This window comes from Vitis riparia, chromosome 1, assembly GCF_004353265.1.
Source record: "Vitis riparia cultivar Riparia Gloire de Montpellier isolate 1030 chromosome 1, EGFV_Vit.rip_1.0, whole genome shotgun sequence".
NCBI classification, from domain to species: domain Eukaryota; kingdom Viridiplantae; phylum Streptophyta; class Magnoliopsida; order Vitales; family Vitaceae; genus Vitis; species Vitis riparia.
In genome coordinates this window covers 12,818,062-12,831,769 of record NC_048431.1, presented here as the reverse complement: position 1 = coordinate 12,831,769, position 13,708 = coordinate 12,818,062, and the positions used below count along the sequence as shown (strand labels likewise).

The following is a 13,708-nucleotide window of genomic DNA, read 5'->3' as shown; positions in this document are numbered from 1 at the left end:
CTCCGTCGACATTTCATCCTTAAAAATTAAACATCCATGGGAGACACCCAAGTACTTTCGTTTGGTTGAGTGATTAACTTGTTATTATACTTGGAGTCCATACGCCGTCTGATGCTCCCCCGTATCCGCATCATGATCCTATTGCATCCCTCTTGGCCGTAGATTATTCTGACCACTGGAGCCCACCCCGTCCTCGTTGCTAGATGTGATGCTGACTTTTGTTGGCGCGTGGGTCCCCTCACTCGGTGCGCAGTGCGCACCCCCAACACGAATTTAATTTATTATTAATTAAAAGAGTAAGAACCGAGATCCCCAGTGTTGTACGATATTAGGATTTCTAGAGATAGAAAGGAAAAAAGAAAAGGCAAAAAAAAAAAAAAAAAAACAGAAATAAAGATTAGGTTGATGCATAGAGAGGGAGAGACGCGTCTCTTCGATCTATAAACTCGATAGTCATCTCATACGCGAAAGACCGAATCTGAAATCTCTCACTTTGATGTGTAGTCTCGATTTTGATTAGCGAATCACTGTTGACTTCGCTTCATGCGATTGGTACGGGATCTGAACAATCGATGCACATTTGTTGTTTTCTTCGTCATTCCTTGTTTGATTTGATTTCTCACTCTCTCGATTGTTTTTGCTGTGTTTTTGCTGTGTTTTTTCTTTAAGATTGCTTTACTAGTTTCTTGTTTGTCGGAATTATTATTGTTATTTTCATTTAAGGTGTTGGTTTGAGGTGGCGAGTGTTGTCTTTTGTTCATCACTGCCCTTTTACTAGCTCAAACCAGCTGTTCATAGTTTTCTGCTTTTGGAAGTGTCATAAATGTTTAGTTTGATCTTATGATTTTGATCGTGGTTCTGTAATTCTGTATCTTATAGTTTTGGAATTTGAGAAATCCGAGTACTGGATTTTTTTTTTTTTGTCTGTATGGACTGGTTCTCAGTCAGAGTTTTGTGAACATAATTTAGTTGTTGTTCTTGTGTTAAAGTTTGTAGATTTATGATGTTGAAAGAAAAGGGAAAGGTGCTGATTTCAGTTATTTTAGGCAATGTCGGTTTTGGAGTCCAGCATCTGGGCTACAAGTTGATTTAAAAAGTATAGTGGGGACTAATGAAATATGAAGAGGGATCAAATGATGCCCGGTGTGAGATCTAAGAATATTTATGAGGTAGCCGTGATTTTTCAAGAGCCCTGTCGGATAATATGTTCCAACTTGTGCTTTCCAAATCTATGATGCTTGGATATAACCGGCTGCTGGATCCATTTGCCTCCCTTTCTTCTTCTTCTTCTTCTTCATTCTTTTTTTCTCCTTTTTAATTTTTAATGATGAAAAAAAAATGGAAAAACGAGGGATAGGACTCTGACTTGAAGTTCTATATGAAATGTACTGCTCTAAATGTTCCATCATTGACACATAATATAATGGTGGGCTTGGCAAATCATTGATTCCACAAAAAAGTTGTTGACAGTGTAAGTCGGGTGTAATATGATGTTTGATGTTTGCTCTATATTCATATTTGTATATATGTATCTTTTTATAAAATTTTTACCCTGAATATTTTTGGATTAATTGATTATATTGGATGAAAACATCCCAAATTTGTAGACCTAACCTTCTATTTTTTGAACTTGAAGAGTAACCCATTTTTGACATAAATACTCTTCAATATTTTCATTATTTACATGTGTGTTTTAAAATAAAGAGTTACTTTTGCAAGAAAAAGATGAGGGTATTTTTGTCTAAAATGGGTATTTTTTAGGTTGAAAAAAAAAAGGTGAAGGGTTAATTTTTCAAAGTGGGGATGATTTCATCCCTTTTAATTGGTTATCTCAATATTTTTTTTGCCTGATTTGCAATATATATATGTAATTTTCACCTTGTGTATTTTTGCCTGATTTGCATTTCATTCAGATTTTCTAAATAATCCGGAAATATTTCAGGTTCATTATGGCAACCAAAATAATCTCAGCCGACAGTAGGACTAGGAGCTCTATATCTATCTTCATTGTAGTTGGTTTGTGCTGTTTCTTCTATATATTGGGTGCATGGCAAAGAAGTGGTTTTGGGAAGGGGGACAGCATAGCTGTGGAGATGACCAAGAGTGGGGCAGACTGTAGTATTATCTCAAATTTGAATTTTGAGACCCATCATGGTGGTGAACCTGTGACAACTGATGATTCAGAATCAAAACCCAAAGTATTTAAGCCATGCCGTTCCAAATACATTGATTATACACCTTGCCAGCATCAGAAGCGGGCAATGACCTTCCCGAGGGAAAATATGGTTTACCGAGAAAGACATTGTCCAGCAGAAAATGAAAAGCTACATTGTCTAATCCCTGCACCAGAAGGATATGTAACACCTTTTCCTTGGCCAAAGAGTCGTGACTATGTACCCTATGCAAATGCACCATATAAGAGCTTGACAGTTGAGAAGGCTGTTCAGAACTGGATTCAATATGAGGGTAACGTGTTTAGGTTCCCAGGTGGAGGAACACAGTTTCCTCAAGGAGCAGATGCATATATTAATCAGCTTGCTTCTGTGATACCAATTGATAATGGTACAGTTAGAACTGCACTGGACACTGGATGTGGGGTACGTTAAATTCTCCCTAAATCTTGCACTCTCATGACACGAAAAATTAATCTCTCTCTCTCTCTCTCTTCTTCAAGGATGTTGTCTATTTACTTAATCCTCTGACAATGTGTTATTTTGATAGGTTGCAAGCTGGGGTGCGTACCTTTTGAAGAAAAATGTCATAGCTATGTCATTTGCACCTAGGGACAATCATGAGGCACAGGTTCAGTTCGCTCTCGAAAGGGGTGTACCTGCTGTTATTGGTGTTCTTGGAACAATAAAGCTGCCATATCCATCTAGAGCTTTTGACATGGCCCACTGTTCTCGCTGCTTAATTCCATGGGGTGCAAATGGTGAGAAGAATTTATTTTTCTATTAGAATAGATTTTCTTGTATGTGGAGCATAATCAGTTCATTGTAGACCTGCCATTCTTACCCCATATTCTAGAGCCTTTTCATTTCTTTTAAATGTTTGTTTCCTTTTCCCTGCTTTTAGAAAATTATGATTTTTAGAATTTGTTGCGACTTGTAATAGCAGCTTGAGTGATTGCATATGGGGATTTTATTGATTTGCAGATGGAATTTACATGATGGAAGTTGATAGAGTACTTAGACCTGGTGGCTACTGGGTGCTTTCAGGTCCTCCAATTAATTGGAGGAACAACTATAAAGCTTGGCTGCGGCCTAAAGAGGAACTCCAGGAGGAGCAGAGAAAGATTGAAGACATTGCCAGACTTCTTTGCTGGGAGAAGAAATATGAGCAAGGTGAAATTGCAATTTGGCAGAAGAGAGTGAATGCTGGTGCATGCAGTGGCAGACAAGATGATGCTCGAGCTACATTTTGCAAAGCTGAAGAAACAGATGATACTTGGTATGGCTCTATACTTGAATTTCCACTCTCTATTTCCCCCCCTTTTTTAGGGGTTGTACATGTGTGTGTGTGTTCCTTTTTGTGGAGGTGGAAGAAAAAGTATGATCCAGGTATGCATTGCATAACTAACTAATTGAACAAATTTGTCAAGTGAACTTTCTTGTGTATCACTTTGACACAATGCTATATGTATTATCTCAACATTGATATGTATACATGCTATAACAGAAACATAAACAGTAATCTTGTATGCTATTCACATCCAACAGTAGCACAAAAAAATAAAACAATTTTTTTTTTTTTGTTAATCTATATGATTCCCATAAGAAATGCAAATCCTTTTTTATTTAAGTGTTCTCACTCACCCTGGCCTTATATTATGGAGATTGGTTGAGGGAAGTATTGGCAAGAGGAAGTCCTAATGTGGAGGGAAGCTTGGTCTTTACTGCCTTTTTATATATGATTTGGATGCTAATGGTAAATGAATATCCGAACCTTGGGAGCATGGGTTTTAGTGTTTTATGTTTGATTTGGATACCAATGTATAATGAATATTGAAATCTCACATATTAATGTGCCAAATCTAGTGGTGTGATGCATATGAATTTTTTTTCATGTTGGTTTTTGCTCATAATTCCTGATACCCTACTATTTTTTGTTTTTATGCATCATTCTGTTCACTACATCATTGAAGCCAACTGAGTTGAAATACTAAGTTCTACTTCTGCCCACCAGCATTATGATCTATTTTGCTTCTTAAAACTGTGTATCAAACCCTTAGAACCAAACTGAGTTGTTATGTGCTCCATGCAGCTCATTCATGTACTGCTATCAGGTTAGCTTAGCTGTCTGAATTTTTCCCTCTAACTTACGCTTAAAGTTTGATGTATGGTAAAGAAACAAAATACTTAAAGACATTCCAACCTCTAGGCTGCCATTTTGTTCCAATGATAGGGATGTGACTAGGCCCAGATTTTGGTCATTTTGCTCCAAGGCTGCAGTTTTCAGATGATTTCTTTGCTTAAAGAGCATGGTGTCATCAAAGTAAATAGTACGAGTGTTTATGTTGTTTCACAATATGGTTGCATCCAATCCTTGCTTATTATTCTTTGTTGGAGGTCACTTACTAATATATGTTTTTATTGTTTACTTCAATTGTTTTGGTGGTTACTAGGTACAAGAATATGGAGCCATGCATAAGTCCATATCCTGATGTTAACAGTCCAGATGAAGTTTCTGGTGGAGAACTGCAGCCATTTCCCAAGAGGCTTTATGCTGTCCCTCCTAGAGTAGCTAGTGGATCTATTCCTGGAGTCTCTGTTGAGACATACCTGGAGGACAATAAACTATGGAAGAAGCACTTAAATGCTTATAAAAAAATTAATAAAATTATTGACTCAGGAAGGTACCGAAACATCATGGATATGAATGCTGGGTTGGGAGGTTTTGCTGCTGCACTTGAATCTCCTAAATTGTGGGTTATGAATGTTGTACCCACCATAGCTGAGAAAAGTACTCTTGGTGCTGTATACGAACGAGGACTGATTGGCATCTACCATGACTGGTATAACTTTCTGAACCTTTGGCTCTCCTGTTTTTATTCATTGCAGTTGTGAATTATTCGTAAGCAATCATTATGTTTGCATAAGATAATTTTTCAAATGCCTTGTGTATGTCCTTAGCATACATTTAACATTAAAAAAATAAAAAAAATAATGTAAATTTCTCACTAATTCTCTTTTTGGTTCAGGTGTGAAGCTTTCTCTACATACCCAAGGACATACGACCTTATTCATGCCCATGGTGTTTTCAGTTTATACAAGGACAAGTAAGTATTTCTACAATAATGAATGGACTTCAAGGGTTTCTTAAATTTGATGATCTTATTGTATGAGAAAAAAAATTAGAACGCTGAATCTTTTAATTGGATAATTGATAAACTAATATCTCCGATAATTATTCTACTATGAAGTAGTTAATAATCTTTTAGAAAATTCTTATGCTATTATTAATTAGAGGAATAAGCCACACACGTACACATGCATGGACAATTTGTGCTTCTGATGCTTGTGGTGTTAAAATCGTTGATGGACTCGTTTCTTTAGAAATATGCTTATTTCGAATTGTCAATTCTTACATTAGAGACCTGGCCTGTTTCTGACCCCTTTTGACTCTTTTTTTTAACAGATGTGATGCGGAGGACATTCTTCTGGAGATGGACCGGATTTTGAGACCAGAAGGTGCTGTCATATTCCGCGATGAAGTTGATGTGCTAATCAAAGTGAAGAAAATAGTAGGAGGAATGAGGTGGGATACAAAATTGGTGGATCATGAGGATGGTCCCCTTGTTTCTGAGAAGATATTGGTCGCAGTTAAACAATACTGGGTTGTGAGTGCAGAGAATTCCACATCCTCACAGTAAATGCCATGCAAGGAAAAGGGGAAAACTTCCAGACATCCTAAGCTGGCAAATGTCTCTATCTCTTCTACAATATCCGGCAAGAATTTTCATATTTTTACCATGATCATTTAGGCTGGAAGAATACCCATAGGAAAGTGGGCTCCGTGATTCATGTTTTTCCAAAGATTGATTGTTTGGTGCCCCTGTTCTTTTGTAGTAAGTGTAGTTATAAACCAACAAAGCAAACACGTTGCTGGCAATGTCTATGTTATTTATTCGTTATTTTTAGCATTCCTTTTTGTTCAGCAACCCCTTTTTCATTCTTTTTGTGGAGAATCTAGTGTTTTTTTCTTTATGAAAGCATCTATGGTGTACCTCTCTCAAAGAACAAGCTCCACTGAGCAATGAAAGCACCTACCACCATTTGTGCATGGCAGATGAAAATCTCACTTCCAGGAGAACCGCTCAGCTGAGCAATTACAAATTTGCAATTATGTTATTCTTGTTTTCACATGCCTTCGCCCTTTCTTTCCATTTGTTTCCGAGTTGGATTTTTCCTTTTGCATTGAGAAGACAGCCCTTTGTTCTGGCTCTACGGTCCAGGAGATGAGGCACGTGTCATTTTCGTCTTCAATGTCGGTATCCTCTGTTGGCGTGCATGAATCAGCATTATGCGATGTTAACAAGACACGGAATGTATCCAGCCTGTTCGCCTTTACAGAACACCCCTCAATCAGTATGGGAAGACTACATAATTCTTCAGAATCCTGTAACAGAAAGGGGGATAAAAATATTTGATGAAAAATGTTGTGTTTAACACGTCACTAGAAAGAGTGGTTTTATGGAAATGGCATTATATTATTAGAGGGAGGGAGGGCCCAGATTTATAAAGGAGGGCCAGGTGGGGGAGAAGTGAATTTGTAGCTTTGAAGGCGGTGGGGTTTGGTGTTGGTAGATTTTGTGTGGACAAAATTGCTGTGAATCAAAGTTGCAGAAAGCAACAAAAATTCGTCCTTTTTAAACTCTTCCATGTTGTAGAATGCGACGGAGAAACTTGGGTTGAACTTGTCGGTCAGAACCTTCCCGTGAACGCAGTTCATCAGTCCAAATTCCTGGCCCCATCGTACATGTCCTATAGGTAAATTTGGTTCCAAAAATGATCAAAATAAAATTTAAAAATTATAAGATATAATTAAAACAGTTAGGAATTTATGTATTTTAAAATTATTATTATTATTTATATAAAAGAGAACAGATAATTGAAATAAATTTTTAAAAAGATAAAAATAATATATTCGTTTTAAATAGTAAAAGAGAACAAATAATTGAAATATAATTTAAAAATATATAAAATAATTATTTATTATAAATCTGTTTTTTTTGTTACATTTTTCCTATTTTCTCTTAAATATTTCAATCACCAAACATATGGTAATATTGCAATGTATTACACTATAAATCCACCCTTTTCTCACAAGAATCTTTGTAGCGATTCCTCAACAATTTTACTCAAGATATACACTTAAGTAAACCTATTTTTTGATTAAAATCTAAATAAATTTGAATTTGACTTGAATCAAAGTAAGTGCGTTTTTTATAAACTAACTTAAAAACCTTAAGTGATTTAATTTGATGAAATAAGTAAAAATAATTAACTTATTTTTAAATCCACTTCTTTATCTTATTTTTTTTACCATAATTTGTTATAATTACCTCCTTGTCCTTTTTCCCTTAGTTCTTGAATTTTCATTGTTACTTGACCTCCTTTGTTCTAATTATAATTTATAAGAATAAATATATCAATTTGATAATTTAAAATAAATTTTAAGTTGATTTTATCAAACAACTTTAATACTTAAAGTAAAAATTAAGTAATAAGTTTTAAATCAACAATTTAGATATAATTTAACTTAAAATCAACTTAAATTGCTAAGTAATAAGGATTAAATTTTACCAAATATCTCCTAAACTTGAATGTTATTATGTGTATAAATAAATTATTTTTTATTATTCTTTAAATATTATTAAGTGTTAAGTTATTTATTTTTATCTTTATCAAATTATTGTTACATGTTATATCTATTTATTTCTAAATATTAAAAATATTTATAAAATTAATTATTATATTTTTGTTTTTATTTTAATTTAAAATCTAATAGTTTTAAAAAATAATTTAAAATATTTTTAAAAATTTATAACCATTATAAAAATTTTATAAGGATTAATTATGTAATTAATAGGAAATTGATAATTAGATAATAAAAAAAATCCTAATTATGCTTGATAACAAAGAAAGTGTTAGAAATTTTTGGATTAATATTTGTTTTTATGAGGTGTATATGTAGATATATGGATTGGTAATTGAAATATGCATCATTAATTTTCAAATTTTTTATTTGGGAAAAAGTATGAAATTCCAATTTTTATTTTTTATTTTTTTAAAGTTATTTGAAATAATCGATTCATGTAGATATTTAGAAAATACGAATTAAGTTTTAAAGTTCAAATTAAAAAAGTTATTGGAATTGATGATTATTAGTTTATTTGTATAATAAAAGGTTTAATTTTTAAAATTATAATAAATTTAAAAAATTAATCTACAATTTTATGCTTTTAAGTGTTGTTTATTTTATTTTTTAAAGTAGGAATTTATCACAATTTATCATATATCGTTGAGAATTAAATAAATTATATATATAAAAAATAGTGGTTATCTCAGAGAAAATTTTATACCTAAATTTTCATTAAAAAAAAAAAAGAAAAAATGAAAGGAAAAAAAAAACCTATTAAATAATATTGGGTTTAATTTCATATAAAAAATAAATTTGAGTATTATAATAAAGTTGAAAATTAAAAATTAAAAAAGAAAGGGAAAAAAATTATAGAGATAAAATTATGTTAAAAAAAAAAGGATAAGTCAGAAAACAAACTAAAATAATACTAAAGATCCCTTCAATCTTAAAACAAGTTGCTTTTAATATGTATATGTTAATAAGAGCCGAGGGGTTGGGGACCTACCAGCTGAAGGATTGGATTGGGGAGGGGACCTACCCGCGAGTGATGTGAGCCACTTGCCTCAATGAATCCCGATCGAAGATGACCAAAATTCCAAGCACCATGTTACCAGGTCCACAAAAATCACAAGAGCGAGCAAGATGGAACGGTTTTACACTGTTAAGCATACACTTAAGGTTAATGCTTTGATCATTATCCGATAATGTGGAAAATTTGGCAACCAGCTTTCTTGCTCCATGGGAAAAATTGACACGCTCTTATCCATCGAGCCACATGCATAAGCTTATGGGGCCTGCCGTCTTGCTGTCTTGCTCTCTCCACAGCTCTACTTATACAGCTCAAGAAAGCATGTAGCTCCATAGCCTCTCAATTCTCAGTCTTCTGTTTCTTCTTCTGTCCCACATCTCATCTCCCTCTCGCTTATTTCAGCCTTGCATAGGATCGAAGTTCTTAAGAAATTTCGTGCTACCTTGGGAAACTCGAGCTTCTTCAAACTCAAATTCATCTTTCTTCCATAAAGTTCCCTATTCTCTCAATCTACAAGCCATTCCCTTTTTCCTGTATTCTTTTTTCCTTTTTGGTCCTGAGTTCTCGGGTGTTGTGTCCTTTTCATGCTCTTTCTGGTGGTACCGTGCTTCCTACCCTAGCTTTTCAAGTCTCTGCAAGCAGATTTTTTCCTTTGGGTCTTTTTCATTTTCGCTTTTTTCTCTGTGTGAAGGAAAAGTTTCCTATGAACTGAAACAGAAACTCCATGGCTATGGTTACATTGACATCTGGGTGCAACAACTTCTCGCATAGTGATAATCACCTTCGTGATGTCTCCTTTTCTTCTTACGTAAATGGCACTGATGAACCCTTTGTACTTAAACTTGCTGAGTCAAATGGAAGTCTCAGTACCGTCACCACTTCCCCACAGGAGCGTCTTTACTTGGGACGAAAGAAGGCGGAAGATGGAGAGATCGGTGTCTTTGGTGCGGAGAAATACTTTAATGGAGGAATGGATGAAGAGAAGCCAAGCATTGCCAACAAGATTCGAGGAATGAATGAGACGCCAAGACTTGCCAACAAGAATGGAGGAACAAATGAGGAGAAGTCATTAACTGCCAGCAAGAGTGCAAGGAGGTGCCAACATCAGAACGAGGAAGGGGTTGGTTTTGAAGCTATCAAACCAAAAATTCAGCCAGGAACTCCAAGCATGATTTCAGAATCAAGTTTTATGCGTTCAGAATCAAGCTGGGATAGTCAAAGCGCGTTGCTGACAAGTGTTCCGAGAAACCCACCTCGGAATAAGACAAAGATGACACCAGGAAAAAGTTTGCTGGCCAGTCTATGTTCCAAATGCTCTTGTTCTGATAAGAACTCTGTAGAAACTGATGAATATGTTGGTGAAAACAGGCCCAACAAAGGTGCTAGCTGTGGAGGAGTTGATGGTGAAGCAATCACAAAAGAACCCATTAAAACTGGCCAGGAACTAATTGATCTAGTTCAAATTAACAAACAAAGGTCAGAATCCTGGGGCAAGGAGGCGATGCAGCACAAGAAATTCAATGAGTTGGGAATTGGGCTGCACAGAGAAAACTGTTTTACGCTCCCAGTTGCAAAATCCGGAGCAGGAAATCTGGCAGTTAAATTACAGTTAGGAGAAGGGGAAGGGAGGAAGCCCCGGAAGTCCTTAGAGATATTTGGGTCCCCTATACTGCAAAAGGGACACAAGTCTTTAAGCCTTGAGAGAAGGTTAACCATGTTGAGTTGGGAAGCTACTCCAAGAGTAGAGGAACCTGGAATCAACAATGATACCGAGAGTGATGCAAGTTCAGACTTGTTTGAGATAGAGAGCCTCTCCAGCAGAGTGGCCCCATTTTTAGCACGCCAAGAATCAGATGGCATGTCTGGCTGCATCACTCCCACAACTTGTTATGCACCAAGCGAAGCAAGCATAGAGTGGAGTGTCGTTACGGCCAGTGTTGCAGATTACTCGGTGATGTCAGACAGTGATGAGCAAAGGCCACCGTCGATCACATCCAGTAAACCAGTTTTTACAAGTATTACACCTACCAAAACTGCAAGCAAAGAGGTAAAGAGGCGTCCTCCAAGCATTCTGTCCGGCTGCAAGAATGACAAGGCTGTGAGAGTTGCAGGAGATGCCTACATGACAAATGATAAGGCAATTTCTGATCCAAGAGGGCGTCACAGGTCTTCAGCGTTCGTCCCAATGCCTACGACAAGGTTTGAAGCAGAGACTACACTGACCGGGTTTGGCTCCGGAAGCTCATTCTCCCGCTCACACTCGCAACATGCTTCGCATCTTTTATACATCTAGTGATAACAGATTTTCATAAGTGTGTCTAGTAAATCTGCTTTCATATTTTGTATTGTAGTACGACAAATAATGTTTTGTAATACCATGAATTTAATAAAATCGTCTTAAGAGCCTCTCTTAATATGAACACCGAATGTGTGTTATTGATTCGCATGACTCAAATGAGATGAATGGGTAGTTCAAACTTTTCAAAGTTCCAGTTAAAATTTATCTACTTTTGTAAATCAATGTACATGAACATTACTCGGTATAATTCTATTGCAAAACTCTACTGCTGTGGAAAACATGACTGTTGTGCCTTTCTTGTATGCGCCTGCTCCTAAAGATCTTATACTAGTCAATACTTTCAATCTTCCTTCATGTTTTCGATGCTGTGTCTATGCTTTTTAGTACTAACAGTCTTATACTGGTCAATACTTATAATCTTCCTTTTATGTCTGGTCAATGCTTACAATCTTCCTTTGTCTTCGGATGCAGTATCTTTGCCTTTTTAATAGATCACCTGAACTGGTATTGAGTGGTTTTCATATTGATGCACCACCTCATCTTTCCACTGAAAGAACTTTCAAGATAGATTTTTAGAAGATTTGAGAGTCTAGGGTCAAGTTACGTGAAGGTGGACCTATTTGAGCTATTTCGGGACAATTTTGGACCCAGTCGGGCCCAAATATTAAACTTTGGTCCATATAAATTATATAATGGATGAGAATGATATAAAATATAAATAAATTAATATACTTTTCAAAACTATTTTCTATTATTTGACAAACTTTTTTATTTAATTTTTTTTTTTTAATAATTGTTCTGAAAATTTATTATTTTTAGAAAACTATTTTTTTTAAATATATCATTTTAAAAAAATAAATTTAACATATTTTTAGTTATTTTTTATATACACAATTTTAAATATATATATATATTTCAAGATGTTTGATTTTTAAATAATAATAATAATAATCTATTTTTATTTTTTTGGAAAATGGTGTATTTTTTTTCATATCACTAAATTATATTGAATTTATTGAGGTTTACAAAAAGAATAAAATTTAAATTAATATTTTTTTGCTATCTTTTTTTTCATAGTCAATAAGGGTCATTTCTGAAAAGATAAAAAAGTCACATTATTTTTCTCAATTTTCACATTTTTTTCTAGGTTTTGGGCTTAAATGATGAATTTATATGGACTAAAACTTAATTTTTAGATCTAACTGGATCCAAAACACAATTGTCCCAATTTCATTTCAATGCACAGGCATAACCCATCACCATTCACCACAAGTACAATGTTATAGCATTCAATGCATTCTTTCATTTAATTATAACTTAAAAGATACAAAAACCTCTACTTCTCTTAATCATTCCAAAACGATAACACTTCTCCTAAATGGAACTCGTGCTTAGGATAAGATGAGTATGCCAAATCAAGTACTCTTGCCCATGAGTTCCTTAAGCACGCTAGAAGCAACAAGAACACCGTGCCTATGCTTTTTCCCACCTTAAACTTGGAAATTTAGCCACTTATGGTGGCATTACAGAATAAGTTAGAGATTAAAGAGAAAATTGAAACTGTAATTGAAGTAGAAATGAGGGTTTATAACTACATGAATTTACTTTCTCTTGAAGAGGATGACTACAGTTCTAACCTTCACCCGCCTTTGTAAGGGCAAAAAGGAAGCTTGGGCAGCTGGAAGCAAGGCTGGTAGCAGTTAGAAACTTAGAAGTAAGGCTGACAATAGTTGCAGGCAAAGCTGGCAGCATTGTTTTTTTAGCAACTATTTTAGGCATGGATAGCTAGATACTGTGGCAAATACAATTGGACACATTATAAAGTGGAGGACAGCTGGCAAGTTCTCTATATAATGCTTCCAAAAATCAAGAAAGACACTTCAAAAATATAAGAGTCCCAAAATGAGGAATATAGCAATAAGTTGGAAAAAAAAAAAATTGAAATTTGAAACTGGATATTGAATTAAAATATTTTAATTTGGGCACAAGATTTGTAATTATTGAGCTTTGATCATAATTTAGCCTTTTTCATTTTAAGAATATACAATAATATTTTTTCATCGAAAGGCATCACACCTGTATTTTTATTTATCTTAGTCCTAATCCCATTTTTACGACAAAACAGAAAAGCAACGAAAATCAATGAATCAAACTTAAGTAGACCTCTCAGAAGTTTGATCATTCTTAACCAAACAGTATGAAATAATGTTACTCAAACTAATAATTGCTTAACTATCACAGTCAAAGCAGAGGTTGAAAAGGTAGCAGAACATAAGAACAAGGAAAGGAAATCCTTTTGTGGATCGAAGTATATGATCAACATAACACGTATAGAATATTTAAGAAGATTATAATATGCATAGATTGTATCAAGATTTATTTAGCTAATGACAAGAACACACAACCAAGGACTCTAGACACCGGAAACACTCCCCTGAAATATAAGATCCTAGGCTCAAGAAGTGATAAAAAAAAAATAAAAAAAATGAAGATCTAATCTAAAGAAAAAAAATTAC

The 13,708-nt window shown here is 34.6% G+C and overlaps 2 protein-coding genes across 2 annotated transcripts; both read left to right on the top strand.

The window, feature by feature from the left end:
• Positions 1–362: 362 nt before the first annotated feature.
• LOC117917647 (probable methyltransferase PMT2) lies at positions 363–6,171 on the top strand. The gene is made up of 7 exons (XM_034833992.1): positions 363–552; positions 1,943–2,597; positions 2,722–2,932; positions 3,156–3,450; positions 4,625–5,014; positions 5,201–5,278; positions 5,638–6,171. Exons 2-7 carry the CDS (start codon positions 1,950–1,952, stop codon positions 5,870–5,872), a joined length of 1,857 nt encoding a protein of 618 aa, XP_034689883.1. The 5' UTR covers positions 363–552; positions 1,943–1,949; the 3' UTR covers positions 5,873–6,171.
• A 2,999-nt stretch (positions 6,172–9,170) lies between these two features.
• Positions 9,171–11,331, top strand: LOC117931690 (protein PHYTOCHROME KINASE SUBSTRATE 1-like). Its single transcript, XM_034852741.1, has one exon. It carries the CDS (start codon positions 9,618–9,620, stop codon positions 11,184–11,186), a length of 1,569 nt encoding a protein of 522 aa, XP_034708632.1. The 5' UTR covers positions 9,171–9,617; the 3' UTR covers positions 11,187–11,331.
• Positions 11,332–13,708: the final 2,377 nt, after the last annotated feature.